The sequence below is a fragment of the Myxocyprinus asiaticus genome, chromosome 17 (assembly GCF_019703515.2).
Source record: "Myxocyprinus asiaticus isolate MX2 ecotype Aquarium Trade chromosome 17, UBuf_Myxa_2, whole genome shotgun sequence".
Classification (NCBI taxonomy): domain Eukaryota; kingdom Metazoa; phylum Chordata; class Actinopteri; order Cypriniformes; family Catostomidae; genus Myxocyprinus; species Myxocyprinus asiaticus.
The window spans coordinates 21,448,196-21,469,008 of NC_059360.1; the positions used below are offsets into that span (position 1 = coordinate 21,448,196).

Sequence of the window (20,813 nt, forward strand, 5' to 3'; positions counted from 1 at the left end):
GCACGTACTGTAGGACGCATCCATTTGCGCACGCGCTTTGCGTCAGGGCAGTTCCATAGCAACCGAGAAGATCAACATGGTGAGTTCCCATCCTGTTTTTGCCTTTAATACACATTATTATGCGATGTTACTGAGCGCAACATATAACAAACCATTGTTCTACACGAGGAAGTTAAAAATAGGATATTCATAATCAAAATGTGCAATATGCAAACTACAAATACAAGCTGCTTCAATGCTCGTCACTAATGTGAGGCAGCTGCAGCGGATACAAATGTTAAAGAGGTTTTAAATGTGGAAAGATATCAGTTTATTAGGTATTAAACTTAGTATTAATATCAGGTAAAGAGGCATTGCGTGTTGTGAAAGATGTCCACCGATGAGCTAATGACCGTAGATGAGTTTAGTGAGGCTGGTGATTTTAATAACATTAGCATACTGTTAGAGATCCAGCGAAAATAAACATTTATTTGGACTTTGTTCCGTTTTTGGATCACATTCATTACATTTTTAACATTTTTAATGTGCAAAAAATATCTTCAAATGTGCTTTAATTACTCAAAATGTATCCTGACAAATATACCAAAGATTATCTTTAACCACTCATTATGTTTTTGTTTTTGTTTTCTCTCAGGCAAAAGCAACCACTATTAAAGAGGCCCTGGCAAAATGGGTAAAACATTCATTATATGTTACTTTAGTTTGCAGAAAAAACATTTCTGAGGTTTCATCCATTAAACATTCCTAGAATACAATGTCTTCCGCTCTGTACATATAAAAGTAAAAAAAAAAAAAAATCTATTAGGTTTTTAATTTTCAAAAATAGCAGGAGGTTATACATCTATAATGTAATACCATGACAGCTACTCATAAAACTAATTTTTGCTGGGAAACGGTGGCATACAGTGCAAAATATTACAGATTTGTTTATAATTTTAGAATGGATTTTTACTAGGAGGAGAAAACAGGAGAAAAAGCGAGTGAGGCCACAGCAGTGAAGCTTTATAGTCAGATCCCTCCCATTGAAAAAATGGATGCATCTCTCTCAAGTCTTGTCAACTGCGAGTGAGTCTAAATACAGTATGCCTCCTTAATTGCTTGTGCATTTTCTTATCAGCCAACTTTTCAGTCATACTGTATATAATAACTGTCTAACATCTCTTCATTGTATGTTCTTTCCTTCTAAGGAGATTAACCTTGTCTACGAACTGTATCGAAAAAATTGCCAACTTGAACGGCCTTAGTAAGTATATCTGGCATACACATACTTACGTGTATTTGTCCACTTCAGTATTTTATTTTAAATATTAATGGAACACCTAAGTTTGATAAAAAATTTCTCCTAGAGAACCTTAAGATATTGTCCTTGGGGCGGAACAACATCAAAAATCTGAATGGACTCGTAAGTAACACAGCATTAATGCTAATGTAGAGGGTGATTGATGGCGGGAACTTCAGATATCACTCTTATTCCTTATCTTTCCCCCACAGGAGGCAGTAGGTGATACTCTGGAGGAGCTGTGGATCTCTTTTAACCTCATAGAAAAGCTGAAGGGAATTCATGTCATGAAGAAACTCAAAGTCCTTTACATTTCCAACAACTTGGTCAAGGAGTGGGGTGAGCATGTCAAATAGATAGATGAGATTTAGATAGCAGTTTAACCCTTTAAGCTCTGGGGGTGTTTTTAAAGATTTCCTGTTTCAAGGGCATACCCAAAATTAAAGACAACTCAAAGCAAAAAAACAAAACAAGAAGGGGTGTTTGGTATCATTGTAAATAAACTTTTCAAAATGTTTAATGATAAAAATCATGATAAATTCTGAGACTCTCAGACTCACAAAAAAACTTGAGTCAAAAATGTACTTTTTTTCTTCTTATTTTTCTGATTTGACATATTTCTCTGGGTGTAAATAAGGTAGCTCCAAAAAAATTGTTTTGTTTTGCTCCCAATCATGTCAGTTGAGATATTTTGTGTTGATTTAACAAAGCAATCAAGAGTTATAGCGTTACAAATATAATTTATTCTAGTGTCCAAAAACATTTCCAAGTGTCCAAAAGCCTCTCCAAATAAATAAAACATAATAAGTGTACATAAGAACTAATTACACATGCAAACACAACAATGACTAAAGGTTTGCATAGCATGCAGACATGATTTTAGTAATGAGATTTCACAGAATGAGTTTCATTCTGTGCCATTTGAGTCATCATTGAGTCATGTACTTTGCGCAATCTCCTGGTGGCCATATGTAATTAGAGTGATTGATCACATGACTCTTTGCCCAAATATGGATGACTTTTTGCACCGATCTGAACCAGACTCGAATGGTTTAGCATTCCATGACGCTACATAACTTCCAATGATGTCATCTGATCCAGGAAAGCTAACGTGTTTTCAGCCAGATTGCAAGATGTCAGATAGCCAGATGCTGTGTGCTCATTGTGCTTTGTGTCAATTATGTAATGATCTATGCATCTGATTACCTTGTGTGTGGGCTCATTTGAAAGAAAACTGCCTCCTCTAAATAATGTTATGTGATAAGTGAAAATGAAGCATATGAGCCTGTTCACATGAAACATAAATGTCAAAGAAATATACTTAGCTATTACTTGCTATATTTTTGTCTGTGAGTAAAACATGACACATGGCTGTTTGATGAGTTTGGTGTTTTTACTGATTACAATAATATGTACAGTGCAAAATTATTAATAAATTATCAAAATCGAAACACTCTGATTTTTCTGCAAATTTTTAAAGCACTTGTTCGGTTTTGGTCATAATGCCTATATGCTTTGTAAAGTAGAGTTTCTAAACTTTCAAACAATACCTATTATCTGTTGGTCAAAACTGCTGTTATTAATATTTTGACAATTATATTTTTTCTCCCGGGCCCATCCAAGCTTGAAGGGTTAAAGCTTAATCACATTGTATTTCGGATTGTTTAAAACAACATTGTTATTAAATAGCCTAATCAGTGTGTGGTGACATTGTGTAGCATCAGCATTTTATGAGGCTGTTTGTTCCTTTAGGGGAGTTTCTGAAGCTTGCAGACCTTCCATCATTGGTGGATCTCGTTTTTGTTGGAAACCCATTAGAGGAAAAGCATGCTGCTGATGGCAGCTGGATGGAGGAGGCAACTAAGAGACTTCCCAATCTTAAAAAGCTAGATGGTAAGTAGCACATATCTTCACTTACCTTTTAGAGGCTTATTTTACATACATTTAAATAAACTGTGAATTGGAAGGAATCATAATGTTATTATTTGTTTGGATGTGCTTAAACTTGTTAAATTAGTGGACTGGAATTTTTGTAATTTTCATTAAAACTTAGAGGGATTGATATAACAGTGTGATTCCCTCAAATAACTCAAATACCACATTTTATATTTGTTAGTGCTTATGTTGTTAATATAAGTGTTATGTTTGTCAGAAAATGAGGCCATGGTGACAAAAGATGATCCTTGATGATTCCTCATAATTATTTTCATCTTTAGGCAACCCAATCATTAAACGAGAGGAGGAGGAAGCTGAAGGGGAGAGTTAATGCAATTTGTTTAACTTTCTAAAATTGATAAAATTTTATTCTGAAGTTGGTATGTTTTTATTGATCAAACACCAGCATTTTAGCTATTAAAAGTCTGTGCAATATTTGCAATGTTTTAGGTGTATTTAAATAAGTTGAAAATCTAAATCCAATTTCTTAAACTTTAACACTGTTTGAGTAGAATGGAGAAGCACTCCGTGGATATCTTTTGTTAGCCTAAGCACAAGAGTTACAAAATCATGATTTATGGGTTGAGCAAAAGGACAAAATGGATGGAACTGCAATTAACTAAAAACATTTTTTTTTCACATAATCAAAGCAACATTTTGTTATATTGTAGCTCTCACTTCTCATCAGGATAATCAATAACATTTGAAATGGTAAAAGACTGTGTGCAAGCTTGTAACAAAGCAAAATCAAAACTGTCTGAACTGCTCATTATGTGCATTGTTAGCACAGTACATTTGATGTGTTTGGTATTTTAAAATATGAAGAAAAATGCAGAAGGAGATCAATTAAACAATTTGTAGCATGCCTCCATAAAGTATCTTAAAGGAATAGTTCACCCAAAAAAGAAAATTCTCTCATCACTTACTCACCCTCATGCCATCCCAGATGTGTTTGACTTTCATTTTTCTGCTGAACACAAACAAAGATTTTTAGAAGAATATTTCAGCTCTGTAGGTCCATACAATGCAAGTGATTGGTGACCAAAACTTTAAAGCTCCAAAGGTCACATAAAGGCAGCATAAAAGTAATCCATACGACTCCAATGGTTTAATCCATGTCTTCTGAAGCGATCCTATCGGTTTTGGGGTCAGAACAGACCTAAATGTAACTAATTTTTCACTGTACATCTTGCCATTGCAATCTTTAGGGGCTTCCTAGTGCTTGACGCATGCGCAGAGCGCTAGATGGCACTAGGAGACTGCTCATGCCAAGATTTATAGTCAAAAAGGAGTTATATTTTGGTCTGTTCTCACCCAAAATTAATCGGATCGCTCAGACATGGATTAAACCACTGTACTCTTACAGATTACTTTAAGGCTATGTGTATGTGCTTTTTGAAGCTTCAAAGTTTTGGACACCATTCACATACATTGAATGGACCTACAGAGCTGAGATATTCTTCTAAAAATCTTCGTTTGTGTTTTGAAGAAGAAAGAAAGTCATACACATCTGAGATGGCATGAGGGTGAGTAAATGATGAGAGAATTTTCATTTATGGGATCTTTAGGGTTTAGTTAAGTAAATTAAATATATTGTTGCCAAATCAAAGCACTATAACTAATTTTGTATTTAAAACTCGAAATAAAAGAATACTTGGACTTTATGTTAACAATTTTGTTGTTGAAGAGTAATTTAATTTTATATTTACATTTTTATGCATGTTTATAATGATTATGCAGAAATGTTGTGACTCTAAATTGTTGTCTCTCCCTCTGTATGAATTGTTTTTGTCTAATGTTTATCACGAGATAAATAAACAACTTTATTCTCTTCACATAAGGTAATTAGATTGTTATAATTTCATTATCATTCCATTCATCAGATTGTTTTGGTAATGCAACGCATCTTTATATTGATGAGAGAGATGCACGTCAATTCTAAAACAGCAGGGGGCAGCAAAGGAACACTGTACACAATCATCCATTCATTCTATTATTACTGATTCATCTGACTTTCCCTCCTAGCAAATAAATAAAAACAATCAATTATGAAGTGAAAATGTTTTATATGTATTTTTTTTTTATTGTAATATTATATATCAATGGTTGTTCCTTACAATTATTTTATATGTGCGTATCTCTGTTTAAATGTATTTGGTTCTCTGATTAATGAGTTTTTAAGGATATTAAAGCTGAAATAGTTCTAACAGATAATACATTCAAGATTTTTCCACATTCACATGTTATTTATTTATATGTTCTTCATTTGTTACAATTCTTTTTTAAATATAAAATCTAAAACGGTATTGAAGCAGCGAATAAAATATTCTGACATTGCAAGTTACAAGTACGATTTATTTTTTTACAAGAAGATAGTTGTTTGTTTGTTTGTTTTTACAAAAAGATAGTGGGTGTCATTTGACGTCATCGCAATGGCTGTCTACAATTCTGATTGGACAACATTCACGTCAATTACAGAACGCGCCAAAACAGTGTCGAATCACCAACAAACTACACAGTACAAATGCTGCGCAAGTCATAGAGTCTCTGTGCAAGATACTCTCTGGATTAAACGTCAAGTCGATCCCGACAGCTGATGCCTTCCGGAGAGCCAAATTCAACAAACATGATGCGTTAAGTTCACAATATGCAGAACTGCTCGTCTCATAGATTTAGTGATACCAAGGTAAGACAAAGTAGTGCTAGAAGTGCTGACTGCACCAGTTGTCAAACAAAGGTGGTTAAATAGGTAAAGAATCACACCTACAACCAAAAAGTACGTAGTACTATGTTTTGTGTTTTTTATTATACATATACCATAGTAATAATACCATAGTTTTGGACATGTACATTTTGAAAATATAATACCAAATGACAGTACCAAGGTATTACCATCTAAATATCAATACCATGGTGATACCACAGTATGACCTAATACATTATGGGGATGAAAATTGCCTCACAATGTAGGACATCTGTGACCTACAATCTACATTGATAGGACATATTAACTGTCCCTGTAGTTCAAAGGACTTAATAAACATACTAAATTGTGTTTTAATGAAAATGTAAAAAGATTTCTGTGAAAGGTTAAGGGATAGTAGGTTTAGGGGATATAAAATATAATGAGCTTAGTATAAAGACCATTATAGCAATGGAAAACCCTCAATGATACGAGTACCAACGCGTGTGTGAGCGTGTGAGCGACAGAATGGACTGAAACCCAATACATATTATGATAATGGAAGGAAAAAAGCTTACATTTATTGTAACAGCCCATTTTCATATCCTGAATAACTTGATTTAGGTGTGAAATCATTAGCTTGATTAATAAGAACCCTAAATTGCTTAGTGTGCTTAAACACCATTGCCATTGTACTGGATTGTGTGTGCCAGGACTCTAAAGACCAACACTTTGGTAACACATTTATCACTGCCCAAACTATAATCCATGTGTAATCTGTTAGTGTTTGTCCAGCCCGCTGAGTCTAACTGTTGTTCTCGAAGATACACATCTCCAGTTTGTGAGGAGTGCTCTCTGGGACTGTGGCTATGGGACCTCGTGGGTGGTGGCGTACCGCACCCCCAGTCACCTAGAAGAGGTGGGGAGCTGAAAACTCCTGGCATTCAGCAGGGCACTGTCATCAGGGACACTGATGGAGTTTTTGCCGGCAGAGAAAGTTCAGGAGTTAGACACACTCTCATCTGAGTTTTGATTAAGCATGAGATGACTGTATGATTCATATAATTAATATATATACACTGCCTGGCCAAAAAACAAGTTGCATATTCTAATATGTAATTGGACTGCCTTTAGCTTTGATTATGGCACGCATTCATTGTGGCATTGATTCGACAACCTTAAGCAACGTACAACATTTATTTCTGTCCAGAGTTGCATACATATTTGGCCGAGATCTTGTATTGATAACGGGAGAGTCGAACCACTCCGTAAAGTCTTCTCCAGCACATCCAAAAGACTTTCAATGGGGTTAAGGTCAGGACTCTGTGGTGGCCAATTCATGTGTGAAAATGATTCCTCATGCTCCCTGAGCCACTCTTTCACAATTTGAGCCCGATGAATCTTGGCATTGTTGTTCTGGAATACGCCTGTGCTGTCAGGGAAGAAAAAATCCATTGATGGGATAACCTGGTCATTCAGTACATTCAGGTATTCAGCTGACATTTTATTGCCGCATAACGTTGCTGAGCCTAGACCTGACCAACTGAAGCAACCCCAGATCATAACACTGCCTCAAGAGCCTTTTTCCATTGCTCCACAGTCCAATCTTTATGCTCCCTAGCAAACTGAAGAAGTTTTTTCCGATTAGCCTCACTAACAAGTGGCTTTCTTGTGGCCAAACAGCTGTTTAGTCCCAATCCTGTAAGTTCTCGTTGCATTGTGCATGTGGAAATGCTTTTACTTTCACTATTAAACAGCAGTGAGTTCTACTGTCGATTGTTTTATTTTTTTACGATGTGACTTCACTAAGCGTTTTAGTGATCTCCAATCACGATCATTCAAGATTTTTTCCGACCACATTTCTTCCACGAAGCTGATGGTTCACCACTATCCTTCCAGGTTTTAATAATGCATTGGACAGTTCTTAACCCAATTCCAATGATTTCAACAATATCATTAGCTGTTTTCTTTGCTTGATGCAGGCCAATAATTTGCCCCTTCTGAGTAACATCTCAGTGAAATATTTTGCACAAAAAATAACAGTTCTATATTTGCAAAGCATGATAATTTTCCAGTCTCATTCTGGCCCTCTCTCAGAAATGCTCTGTTTTGGTGCTGCTTCTTCTTTAAGACTTGACAGTAAACACCCACAGTTCTGATTGACTCTCTGCTCTACACTGACCTGCTCTCTGTACTTGCCATCTCACTGCTCACCATTACTGTACAGAAGTGATTAAAGGTAAAGTAGGCATTGATGTGTTGTTGTGGAGGCAGTCAGATGCAAATGTCTGCCAAAGCGTTACATCACAATGTGGAGGAAATAGAGAACGAGTCATTTTGGCAGCTTTGTTTCAACAAATACTTTTTTATGATGAAAAAATTTTGAGTTCTGAAACTTGCAGTAGGTTTTTTTTATTTTTTATAGTACAATGATGTTTATATGTCAAGATCAAGGAAAATTTGATTCCTCATGCCATGACCCCTTGAAATGGTCTTTTATGATAAGTGCTATTCTAAATAGGGCCAGCAGAGGGCAGAATAATACTGTGTTTTAGGCACAATGAGACAGAGAAAGGTTATTTAATCTCCACATAAGTTGCCATTAATAACAGTGCTGTTTTTGCAATTATTATATTAGCAGCCTATCAAGAACTTTGCTGGTTTTAGACTTAACATAAGACTGAGATGCTAAATGGTTAACTTTTGGTTCTGTTTGCTCTTGACTGGACTAATCTAATTGACTTTCTAATATAAAAAACGATCAAGAATGGAGCACAATCAATAAAATCCTGTTTGCTTTTGGATCAGTTCTAAAGCTGTTTTATTCACTGTTGAAAATCTAATTGGTTAAGTCCTAAAACTTTTATCTAGTGGAGGCTTTTTGAGTCTTCTTAATTTCATCTATTTTATTAGTGGTGTTTGCTAAGGCAAGCATCACCTGTACTATTGCTCATACTTTCAGGTTAGGGATTTGAACCAACTCCTTACCATAAGCATTAAACTTCAATGCATAACTCATCTTGCACCAGGAGTGATTCTAGGAATTCAATCTTAGGGGGGGCTCAGCCCCCAATGACACTGTTAGATGTGCACATTTAATGTATTCCACTCTGTTGCATAGGTAGTGTTTTGTTTTATTGCTCTGTGTTTACATTATTCAAGATAGCCAGCAAATATTCATTCAGAATATTGTCTTTTACTATTTCTGCCATATCAGTCTATGGCAGAAATAGTAGAGTAGTATGCAACTTCGAACGCTGATCCTCGCTCGTTCACAAATTGAATGGGGGAAGAATGAGGCGTATTCATTCAGTGGGTCAAACCAATGATGCTCCTCCACAGCTTACACTCCAATGCTATTGGCTCGCAAATTAGTCAGTCTTTACATGTGGGAAAAGCCACCAAAGCAGTCTCTCATATCTAGGGCCATATCTAGCTTCTAAAGTGAGACAAACAAGGTGTTTTAGTGATTTGTTCACTTGTTACAACATCATGTTTGGTCATGTTAGGTCCCCTAAGGTCTCATAATTGGACAGAAAGACATAGTGGCACATGGACCAGAAGTTGATTCCAAAGAGACCAGGCGCTGCGGGCACTGCAGTGGCAATACGGCAAATTGAGGCTCCAGTGGAAGAGCTTACTCTCAGCCCAGGAAGAGAGATCCAGGCTCACCCACAAGGTGTCACTCAACTATTGTGGTCTGAAGTCATTTTAAACAGAGCATTATTTTTTGTCTTGATTTACATGAGAAGCCAAAATAATGAGATATTAAATCTTATTATACTACAAAATATAGTAAAGTTTATGCTTAAAACAAGAAAAGAACATTTCAATGTGATAAGAAAAATAAACGTATTTTCCTTTGAATTTTTTTTTGTTTGTTTGTTTTTTGGATGCAAATACACAAATGTAATAACACACAAACTGTCATGTTTCATGTTTTTCTATCCAATATCAACCCCTCTGCTATCTGTCAGACTAACGTCATTGGTTTTCATCATAGCAACATGACATCAGCTGCATTTTAATGAAATACTGACAAGAGATCATGTATGGATGGACCAAGATTTCTGCATTAAAGGTTATTTCGGCAACTGTTATAAGTTAAGCTTAGGAAAATTGTCATTACATGACGAGTAACACCTTTACTAATTTAGATTCTCTTCAAAGATATCGTCAAGCATTTGTATTCCTTGGGTGTATGTCGTGTTTTATCCATCATCAGAGCATATGGTGATCAGCGCTTGATAATAACTGCCGTAAGCTAGGTAACAAGCTTGTCTCAATCGCGAGATGATTGCAAGCAGCTGTCAATGTGTTTTTCATCGCCTGGCTTTTCCTGGGGAAGGTTGTAGTGGAGCATCCACCTCTGTGTAGCTGCTGGCGCATGCTTTTGTGTGACATATTGACAGGCTGGGAAATTCTGCCTTTTTGAAGAGAGTGGATCTTGATCTTTAAAGTCAAAAGGCCCACACTCTCCGGTTCTCGTCCTCTTTTCCTTGCTCTTTAGAGGCTCTGTAAGAGTATTTTATCTCAGAGAAAACTTCTTACTCCTGATATTTAATGAAGGGGCTGGTTTTTCAGACCAGTTGTTTATGCTGTTGGGACTGTGTGAAAATGAAAGCGTGGGATATAAAGAAAATGAAAGCCAGCGAGTAAGAGAGACAATGAGAGCGATTTTAAAAAGTGCTACTTTTTAGGGCTGGGTTATTTCCCTCCTCATCCAAATCAGAGGAACAAGCATTTCAAACCAGACAGCCATTGTTTCAAAGTGTTAAATGTAAGAACTAATACACATTAAAAATCTAATTATAATCTTGTAAAATCCAGTAAACATAATAGCATGTTTTCAAAATGAACATGAGGAAGAATACTTTCTTATTTTTACTACTTAAATGAACCAATTTAATTTAGTAATAAACATCAACATTTACCAACATGAATTTTTGACCAAAACATTTTAAAGCAAGAACTCATTCTTTGAAACAGATAGTTTGAAAAAAGGATTAATATAAATTACTTTCTGAAATGAAAATCAACTCGCACTGCTTTTGAGTTTTAAATTAATTTATACAACAGTTAGTTCTGGTCCAACCAGAATCTCATTGGATGAGCGGCATTCCAAGAGACTGGGACACTTCACTATTTGTATCACTCCAAATAGTTTCCATGGAGTGGCTTTTCAAATAGTGGTGGAGATTTTGATTATCATTCATTTTAATTGCTTTCACTGATTCATTCACTGATTTCTGGAGATTGCATATTTACGCCAGTAGGTGGCAAAAAAAGTATTTTCAATTATTGAAAATTGATTCAACTAATTCATTAAAAAACAGTTGTTCACCCTCAAAACTTAAAACGTTAATTCCAAAATACTAGTTCATTTTCAAATGTTACACCACTAGTTCAAAACAGAGTATTGAGAGCACTGCAGTGATCAGAGATGTACTTGGTGTTTTGTCGTCTTTTGGAACTATTTGTGCTGGCAGAAAAGAAATGCATGAACTAACTGGCCAATTTTTGTCTGACACACACACTCAAAAATAGCTCCTTGGCTGAACCTAATTCAATAATGGACAGTGATTCCATGTTTTTGAAATTAGTTTTAACTTAAAATGACTATCTTATTTCATCACAAACACTTTATGTAGAACTAACCTTGTTGAATTGGGTAAACCCAACAAAAGTGTCAATGTAATTCAAATAAATCTATTTTATGTCTTTATGCACTAACTAGTGAAAGTGAATGTTAGCATGCTAAATACAGCACATGTTGGTTTGAAGCAGCAGTTTAGTAACTATGCTATTGTAATGTTGCACTGGCGCTGGCAATGATGATGAAGTAAAGAGAACCCAGGTGCAGTTTATTTACAAAGTGCATTTATCCAAACGTGAGTACAAAACCAACATAAACGACTTGACTATAAAACAAAACATAAACATGAACTTGAATTGGCTTGGCTTGAACAATAACACGACGTTACACAACACATCTACAATACTTGACAAAGGACAATGGAAAACATGAGGGTATAAATACATGGACATGGGAGAATAAACCAATGAACAAACAGAACTCTAAACAAGATAACAAGACAATCAACCAATGAAAACAAGACACATGAACATAGAGGGAAAACATGAAATCACATGACAAGGGAACCACATGACATGAAACCAGGAACTAGAATTTTCAAAATTAAAAGACATGAAATGCAAGAATCAAAAAAATACACATGACAGCTATGGTTAATATCAATTGCTCAACGAAGCGAACAATCAATTTCGTGTGCAACGTTTACCTGTCCTCATCATTACCTCAAGCTTCACTCTTCACCATAATGGTAACCCCCAAAATTCCAACATAACAGAAACTTTTCTTAATCTCAACATAACATAAAACATTAAACACTAACAAGTATCTCCCTTTATATTCATCTTGCACAAAACATAAAATAACACTTAATTTTAATATTTACCTATCGAGTCCTATGAAAAATATGCTGGGAAATGGCCAGTTTCATCAATGCTACTGTGATAGGTTAAGTTCGTAGCAATGGAGGAGTCCGGAGACAACGAATCAGGTTCAAGGTCGATCTCTTTTAATTGTCTCTCCCTTTTCTGACGCTCTACCGTGCCTTATCAGGTCTCCCTCCGCCATCACTATAATGAGTGATGGGTGTTAGAGTAATTACACCCAGGTGACGAGCCTTACCACTTTCCCTCTCCCGCAGACAAACACATGACCATGCCCCCCATGCCACATACCCCCACCGCCGACTCAGGCCGGGGCCCCCTCACAAAGTGCAGACTTTACCTTCAGGAAAGCCTGTTGGCACGACTCTGTCCACTGGACCGGATCGGGGGCCCCCTTTTTAGTAAGGTCAGTCAGCGGGCTGGTGACATCAGAGTAACTAGGCACAAACATCTGGTAGTAGCCAGCCAACCCGCCTTACCTTCTTTTTGGTCTTGGGAGTCAGGCAGGCCACGAACACTGTGGTTTTGTTAACCTGTGGACGCACCTGCCCATGACCCAAGTGGAACCCCAGATACCTAACTTCCTCCTGCCCAATTGCACATTTCTTCGGGTTGGCCATGAGTCCCGCCTGTCGCAGCGCTCTCAGGACAGCCCTCAGATGTTGCACATGCCGTCTGAGGATCTTTTCCATGAGGCGCTGAAACATGGCCGGAGCTCCAAACAAACCAAATGGAAGCATCACAAATTGATGTAATCCAAATGGTGTGGAAAAGGCCGTTTTTTTTCTCAGGACATTGGAGTTAAAGGGATCTGCCAATAACCCTTTGTTAAGTCCAGCGTCAAGTAAAATTGAGCCGCGCCCAACCGATCAAGTAACTCCTCAATTCGCGGCATTGGTTAAGCGTTCATTTTCCGGAAGTCAACACAGAACCAGACCGAGCCGTCGCTATTCGGTACCAGAACTACCGGGCTGGCCCAATCGCTGTGCGACTCTTGTATTACACCCATTTCAAACATTGCCTCTAATTCTTCCTGAATGATCTTTTTCTTGTGTTCAGTAAGATGATAGGGGCAGCTATGAACCACCTCCCCCGGGGAGGTCTCAGAATGGTGCTCCTATAAATTTTGTGCGACCGGGAAGGAGTGAAAACACATCCGCGAATTCCGTTTGCAACAGGGCAATGTCTGTAAGCTGCGACAGTGAGAGGTGGTCACCACAAGGGACCAGGGTGAATGAATTTTGTTTGGGAGTCACCTCCGGCCCGAGCTCCGCCCTCTTCAGAACTACCATTGCCATGGCTACAGGCACTGCCTCCCTCCAAGGTTTGAGGAGGTTGAGGTGGTAGATTTGACGTGCCCCTCCCCTATCCGTTCGTCTAACCTCAATCGAGATCTCCAACTCGTCGTGTGACCTCAAAGGGTCCTTGCCACTTGGCGAGTAATTTGGAGCTCGAAGTGGGCAGCAATACAAGCACTTTATCTCCTTGTGCAAATTTGCATAGTCGAGTGCCCCTGTTGTACAGTCGGCGTTGACATTCTTGTGCTTTGAGCAAATTCTCCTGTATTACCTGTCCCAAAGTGTGGAGTTTTGCTCTAAGGTCAAAAACTTATTGAATTTGGTTTTTGCTATTCGAAGGTCCTTCCTCCCAGGCTTCCTGTGTGATGTTGAGCACACCGTGCAGCCGACACCCATACAGTAGCTTGATTGGGGAAAACCCTGTGGAGGCTTGCGGGACCTCTCGTACTGCAAACGACAGGGGTTCGAGCCACTTATCCCAATTTTTAGCGTCTTCGTGGACGAACTCATGAATCATGTTTTTCAAGGTCTTATTAAATCGTTCGACCAACCCGTCGGTTTGCGGGTGATAAACGCTGGTTTGAATCAATTTAATGCCTAATAATTCGTACAGTTCACGTAGTATACGTGACATGAATGTTGTGCCATGATTAGTGAGGATTTCCTTTGGAATCCCCACTCAGGAGATAATTTTGAAGAGTGCCTCCGCAACACTACGTGCTGAGATGTTGCGTAGAGGCACTGCTTCCGGATATCGCGTTGCATAGTCCACCAGAACTAATACAAAGCGATGCCCACGTGCAGTCCGCTCTAATGGTCCGACGAGGTCCATGCCAATTGTCTCGAAGGGGACATCGATCAACGGCAGAGGGCGAAATGGCGCTTTTGGGGTGGCCGGTGGATTCACCAACTGACATTCACGCACACCATTTGCGTACATTGCCGTGAATGCTCGGCCAAAAGAAACGGGCTATTAAACAGTTCAAAGTCTTTTCGTGATCTAAGTGGCCAGCCATTGGGTTATAGTGAACCGCCTGGAAGAACTTTTCCCGACGGCTCTTTGGTACCAATAGCTGAGTTGCATTCTCTTTGGTCTGAGTGTCCTGCATCACTCGATACAGCTGCTCATTAATAATAGAAAAGTATGGGTATGTGAGCGCCACTTTAGGCTAGAGCTGTTGACCATCAATTACTTCCACTTGGTCAAAGGCGTGCTTGAGGGACTCGTCACGTGACTGCTCCAGAGGGAAAACCCCCTCAGGGAAGCCCCTGAGTATGGGAATCCCCTCGTCTGCGTCATGACGTGGAGCAGATGACAAAGGCCCTGGCACCGCCTCTCCAGCCGTAGCATCGCAAGTCACACACCGCGACACCACATTGCAGGACCCATCCACACACATTACCCTTAATAAACTTTTAAAACCAGGCCAGTTGGTTCCCAGAAATTGTGGATGGTTGAGGTGGGAATTAACTGCGGCCTCAAATCTATGCCTTTTTCCTCTGAATTGTATCTAAGTGGTAATCACTGGATACATGTGAATGTCACCATGCACACATTTCACCCTCATTCGTTAATTCTTATCCAATGCCCCGCCTTGCACCAAGCGTTGGTGGATAGAGGTTCGAGAACAACCCGAATCCATCACAGCTTGATGCGTATCCCCTTTTACCTTTAACAATATCCGATATGCCCCTGCCCGATCAGGGGTGGCCTGCAGAGCGTCAGGGATCCAGATCAATGTCTCTACCTCCATCACCGGACATTGATCCTGGCAGTGCCCGGCTTCCCCATAGCTCAGACAGACCGGCCCAGGCTTTCCTACCACACTCATGGGGGCGATCTTGCCAACCTGGAAAGGAAAGCGGAGAGAGACAGGGGGAGTAGGAGGGACGGACAAGGGGAGAGGTTTGGGCGGGGCTCCTTCCCACTTCCGGGGAGCCAGAACTGGGCGGTACTGGGAGGGATGGGTGGGAAGAGTGAGACACAGGGGGAGGAGAGAGAGAAGAGGGAGAAGAAAAAAACACTGTATTGCTGCTTCTTGGAAATGCCACCATGTAGTCCTCTGCCGGCTGGACGGCCTCCTCCAGTGACACCGGGCGGTGGCACTGGATCCACTCGGACATTCCTTGAGGAAGCTGGGAGATGAACTGCTCCAGTACCACCAGATTGACGACATCCACGGCTCCGCGAGTTCCCTCTGCCAGCAACCATTTCCGGCAGGCATCCCTGAGCTGTTGGGCAAAAGCAAACGGGTGGCCATGCTTCCCGAAGGCTACGACCAACCCACTGCTGGATGGCCTTCTTCAGATGGTGGTAGTTCATGAGGCTGGTGGCGGGAAGTTGCTGTACCGTTAGCTGCGCCTCTCCAGAGAGCAAGGGCAATAAGCGAGCCACCCACTGGTCGGGAGGCCACTCGCATTCCTTCCTAAATAAATCAAGGAAGGCGTCCGGGTCATCATTCGGCTCCATCTTGATCAGGGCCATGGGTAGGGTGGGCTCTGGAGCACCTGCCGGTCCTCCGCTTGTGCCTGGAGCAGGACTTGAAAATGCTGTTCCTGCTCCAGGCGTAACTCCATTAGGGCTCGATGTTGGTTTTTCTGGATGCTGGCGAGGGACTTGACAACTTCGCCCAGCGGTGAAGACTCCATAACGGTGTTCTCCTTCAAAGCCATGTTTTTGGCCTTTTCTGATGCTCTGGCACTGGAGATCTCCCTCCACCATCACTATAATGAGAGACAGGTGTTAGAGTAATTACCACCCTGGTGACAAGCCTTACTGCTTTCCCTCTCCCGCAGACAGACACATGACCACACCCCCCAGCTACATTAACACAACAAAAAAATATTTTTTAGTGCATATAAATTGCTTGGATATATATTGAATATTTCCGATATAAACATTTTTGTTGTAAAATTATCCAAAATCATGAATTGCCTGTGGCCTGAGCCAAAACACAGCCGTGCTGGTAGACAGAACAACAACAGTCTTGCTTGTGTGATATCTCTGTCTGAAGGCTGAAACATACTCCACGCAAATACGTGAACACAGATGCTTCTAGCTATGCAAGCTCGATTTCGTGCATGGTTGTGTTCCAAAATGCATCAGACCGCATTTCATAACACAGCGCAAATATACGTTGCATTATCAACACTGCTACAAGGGGAGCTATAGCGGACATTTGTGTGAACTGTCCACTTCTACTGTGATTTTTTATTTTTTTTTCTCTTTCACGCCGGATTCACACATACTCCTTGAGCGAGACACGAGCAACGCGTCGCGTTTAGGCTTTCAAATTGGCCTCGTCTCTTTTCTAGGTTCCTACGGCAATGGCGGGCAGTCACTTGCACTTGTTTATCAGCGTATTTTGTTGTGAGTGGTTCATACAGTTGTGCTCAAAAGTTTGCATACCCTGGCAGAAATTGTGACATTTTGGCATTGATTTTGAAAATATGACTGATCATGCAAAAAAACTGTCTTTTATTTAAGGATAGTGTTCATATGAAGCCATTTATTATCACATAGTTGTTTGGCTCCTTTTTAAATCATAATGATAACAGAAATCACCCAAATGGCCCTGATCAAAAGTTTACTTACCCTTGAATGTTTGGCCTTGTTACAGACACACAAGGTTACACAGACAGGTTTAAATGGCAATTAAAGTTTCATTTCCCACACCTGTGGCTTTTTAAATTGCAATTAGTGTCTGTGTATAAATAGTCAATGAGTTTGTTAGCTCTCACGTGGATGCACTGAGCAGGCTAGATACTGAGCCATGGGGAGCAGAAAAGAACTGTCAAAAGACCTGTGTAACAAGGTAATGGAACTTTATAAAGATGGAAAAGGATATAAAAAGATATCCAAAGCCTTGAAGATGCCAGTCAGTACTGTTCAGTCACTTATTAAGAAGTGGAAAATTCAGGGATCTCTTTATACCAAGCCAAGGTCAGGTAGACCAAGAAAGATTTCAGCCGCAACTGCCAGAAGAATTGTTTGGGATACAAAGAAAAACCCACAGGTAACCTCAGGAGAAATACAGGCTGCTCTGGAAAAAGATGGTGTGGTTGTTTCAAATAGCACAATACGATGATACTTGAACAAAAATGAGCTGCATGGTCGAGTTGCCAATGCCACAAAAAAGCCCGGTTACAATATGCCCAACAACACCTTGACACGCCTCACAGCTTCTGGCACACTGAAATTTGGAGTCACAAGACCAAAATAGAGATTTATGATCACAACCATAAGCGCTATGTTTGGAGAGGGGTCAACAAGGCATATAGTGAAAAGAATACCATCACCACTGTGAAGCATGGTAGTGGCTCACTGATGTTTTGGGGGTGTGTGAGCTCTAAAGGCACGGGGAATTTGGGGCCTCATAGACAACTATTACAAAAGACTGCACGCTGTCATTGATGCCAAAGGGGGCAATACACAGTATTAAGAACAAAGTGTATGCAGACTTTTGAACAGGGGTCATTTCATTTTTTTCTTTGTTGCTATGTTTTGTTTTATGATTGTGCCATTTTGTTATAACCTACAGTGGAATATAAATCCCATAAGAAATAAAAGAAATGTGTTTTGCCTGCTTACTCATGTTTTCTTTAAAAATGGTACATATATTACCAATTCTCCAAGGGTATGCAAACTTTTGAGCACAACTGTATATCAAAGCCCATTTCAAGGCAAGTCAGTCCACTCTGCAGTCATCTTTGGAATGCTTTCGGGCAGTCTGGGCAGCTATTTTCTTTGTAAACAAGCGGCATAAAAGTACAGCTCCCATACTTGAATGAGGAAAGACTGTACTTTCCAAAACAGTTGGTCATGATTACGATCAAAGGACATATTTAAAATCAGCAGTTCAATCTGACATCAATAGTATCGTAAATTGTGCTGCTTTACCTCAGATTACACTAAAAAAAGCTTTTTCAGGCTGGATCAGCTAATGTGCCTACTTGTTCTTGAGTTGATTGACAGGCGATGTCTTTATCTAAAAGGTGATTGGCTCTTTTACTTGTAAGGCGGGCATTCCAATTTCTCCCATTCATTTTAATACCAGTGGTCGTCTCTTCTAAACTGTCTCTGTATATCTGCAACACAGGCAAAACTCCTGCAGTTTATTTATTCTTTTCTTTATTTAGTTATTTTTGTTTGTTTGTATGCAGACCTATAAATTGTAGTGGATTGTAGGTTCGGTTTAAATATTGTTTATTTGCTTTTGCGTCTTTTCTATAATCTCCTGATTATTTAAAGTTTTCTGCTACACTAAGAAACACTGAGTTCAGCGTGAGCCCCGTGGCAAAAATAGGCTCAGCTCCGAAACTATCCACTCACTGCCGCTTCTGGGACGCGTCACCTTGCAACTCACGCTTGTGGTGTGTAGTCTGTTAACATGGGCAACGAAACAAAAACGCGCTGCTCACTACTGCCATTGCAGAGCAACAGTTTGAGGAGAATATTGCAGAGCAAGTATGTTAAAGTCAATATATTTCTAGAAACATACCTGAATAATAACACATCCAGTTTGATGTATTTAATGGTAACTCTGTTGCTCACTTGTATACTGAGGATTGGAATGCAATTATGTCAGTAACGGAATTATGCATGTTCTGTATATTCAAAAAGACCGGGGTTGACCATTTGTATTTGTACACGTAATTGCGTTAAGTACGTTTCTGGCCTTGGCACTCTCATACTCGCAAGTGAGCGCAAAACTGCCAATTTGAATGGTCTTTAGGAAACTTAATGGACAAAAAAATGACATGTTGAAATCACAATATTAATGATTAATGATTGGCCCTGCCCTACTACTTCCTGCCAAAGGGTAGGTTGTTGGGGGTCTGTCAAGTCTGAGCGTCTGGAGTGTACGGTGTGGGATGTTTCCAGACAGAGGCTAATAACTCTAGCTCTGTCAGGGGTGGTTGGCAGCTCAGGGATTTCTCTCTCTCTCTCTCTCTCTCTCTCTTTCCCTCCCCAATGCCCTTCAGCTTGTGTGGGATACTGAGAGGAGTTATCAGCCTAGAGTCCCTGGGGCACTTCTGTCTATCTGCAGAGATGTAAAGTATTAGCTGAGCTCCTGTAGGGAAAGAATCGCCCATGAGTAAAGATCAAAGCAGCTGCCAAGTGTGCTGAAAACTGTACTTTCACTGTAGGGCTACTGGGGGTTTTATTGTTAAAGAAACAACAGATGCATACTGCATGTAATCTGTTCTTACACTGTGCATTTATTGTAGGAGCTGGAACAGATTCAGGCACTGAATGGAATTCTGGAGGTGTATCTGGATTGAAAAATTCACTAGCCTGAGTGCTGGATGGTGCATTTGCTATATTTCACACAGTATTGGTTTGAGGTTGAAACCTGCACTCCTTTGTCTAATATTCTGTTTGTTCACACTGTTGCATCGCTGTTGATCTACCCCTGTATTTATGCATGCCTGGTTCATCAATCCAGATCCAACCAACACAAACCCTGTGTCCGAATATGCGTAATTCCATACTATATAGCAGGGACTTAAAATGAAATGATTTTCATTTCGGTTCATTCTGAGCATAAACTGTATTTTTTCGTTCCGGTTCAAAAGTTCCGCAGCCTCCTTTCCAGATAAAAGGAGACTGTTAAAAGAACGGTTAATAACATTATTTTTAAAATAACAGTACTCTGCGCTAAGGGGTGGGTGAAATACCAACTGCAGTGTTGCCAGATCTCACAAGAGAAGCATGCAATCTGGTCTGGAAAAACAAGCTCAAAATAAGCCACTTGCCTCAAAATAAAATTTTATTTTTGATTTATTACAATAGAAATCGTAACAAGCATTCAGTTAATTAACAGTTAAGTAAAATTGTAAAGATCTGCTTCTGTAGCTGCATCAAATCTATATTTATGCATCATATCTTACAATAATTTAGTGAAGACTGAGAAAATAACTTTTAATAATGTTTTCTTTGTATCTGAATTAGCCGTGCATGTACACCGATCAGTCACAACATTAAAACCACCTGCCTAATTTTGTGTAGATCCCCCTCGTGCTGGCAAAACAGCGCCAACCCACATCTCAGAATAGCATTTTGAGATGCTATTCTTCTCACCACAATTGTACAGAGCGGTTATCTGAGTTACTGTAGACTTTGTCAGTTCTGGACATT

At 39.6% G+C, this 20,813-nt stretch overlaps 1 protein-coding gene and 1 pseudogene across 3 annotated transcripts; both read left to right on the forward strand.

Annotated features, from left to right (window-relative positions):
* Positions 1-4,205, forward strand: dnal1 (dynein, axonemal, light chain 1). 3 transcript variants are annotated; one of them, XM_051722553.1, is made up of 8 exons: positions 1-79; positions 635-673; positions 956-1,065; positions 1,188-1,243; positions 1,347-1,402; positions 1,492-1,618; positions 3,032-3,172; positions 3,496-4,204. In XM_051722553.1, the coding sequence occupies exons 1-8, from the start codon at positions 77-79 to the stop codon at positions 3,543-3,545; spliced, it is 582 nt and encodes a 193-aa protein (XP_051578513.1). In that variant the 5' UTR covers positions 1-76; the 3' UTR covers positions 3,546-4,204. The 3 variants fall into 3 exon arrangements, with proteins under 3 accessions (XP_051578513.1, XP_051578514.1, XP_051578515.1); XM_051722554.1 differs by having other exon boundaries at positions 3,432-3,535; XM_051722555.1 differs by having other exon boundaries at positions 50-79; positions 635-674; positions 967-1,065; positions 3,496-4,205.
* The window catches only part of LOC127454940 (uncharacterized), a 26,084-nt pseudogene continuing 8,998 nt past the window's right edge, over positions 3,728-20,813 (forward strand).

Bases quoted from the DNA above. Each gene is read 5' to 3' on its own strand.
- dnal1 (XM_051722553.1), top strand. The intron at 674-955 runs GTAAAACATTCA...GATTTTTACTAG, and splicing joins AAGAGGCCCTGGCAAAATGG to GAGGAGAAAACAGGAGAAAA. The intron at 1,244-1,346 runs GTAAGTATATCT...AATTTCTCCTAG, and splicing joins TGCCAACTTGAACGGCCTTA to AGAACCTTAAGATATTGTCC.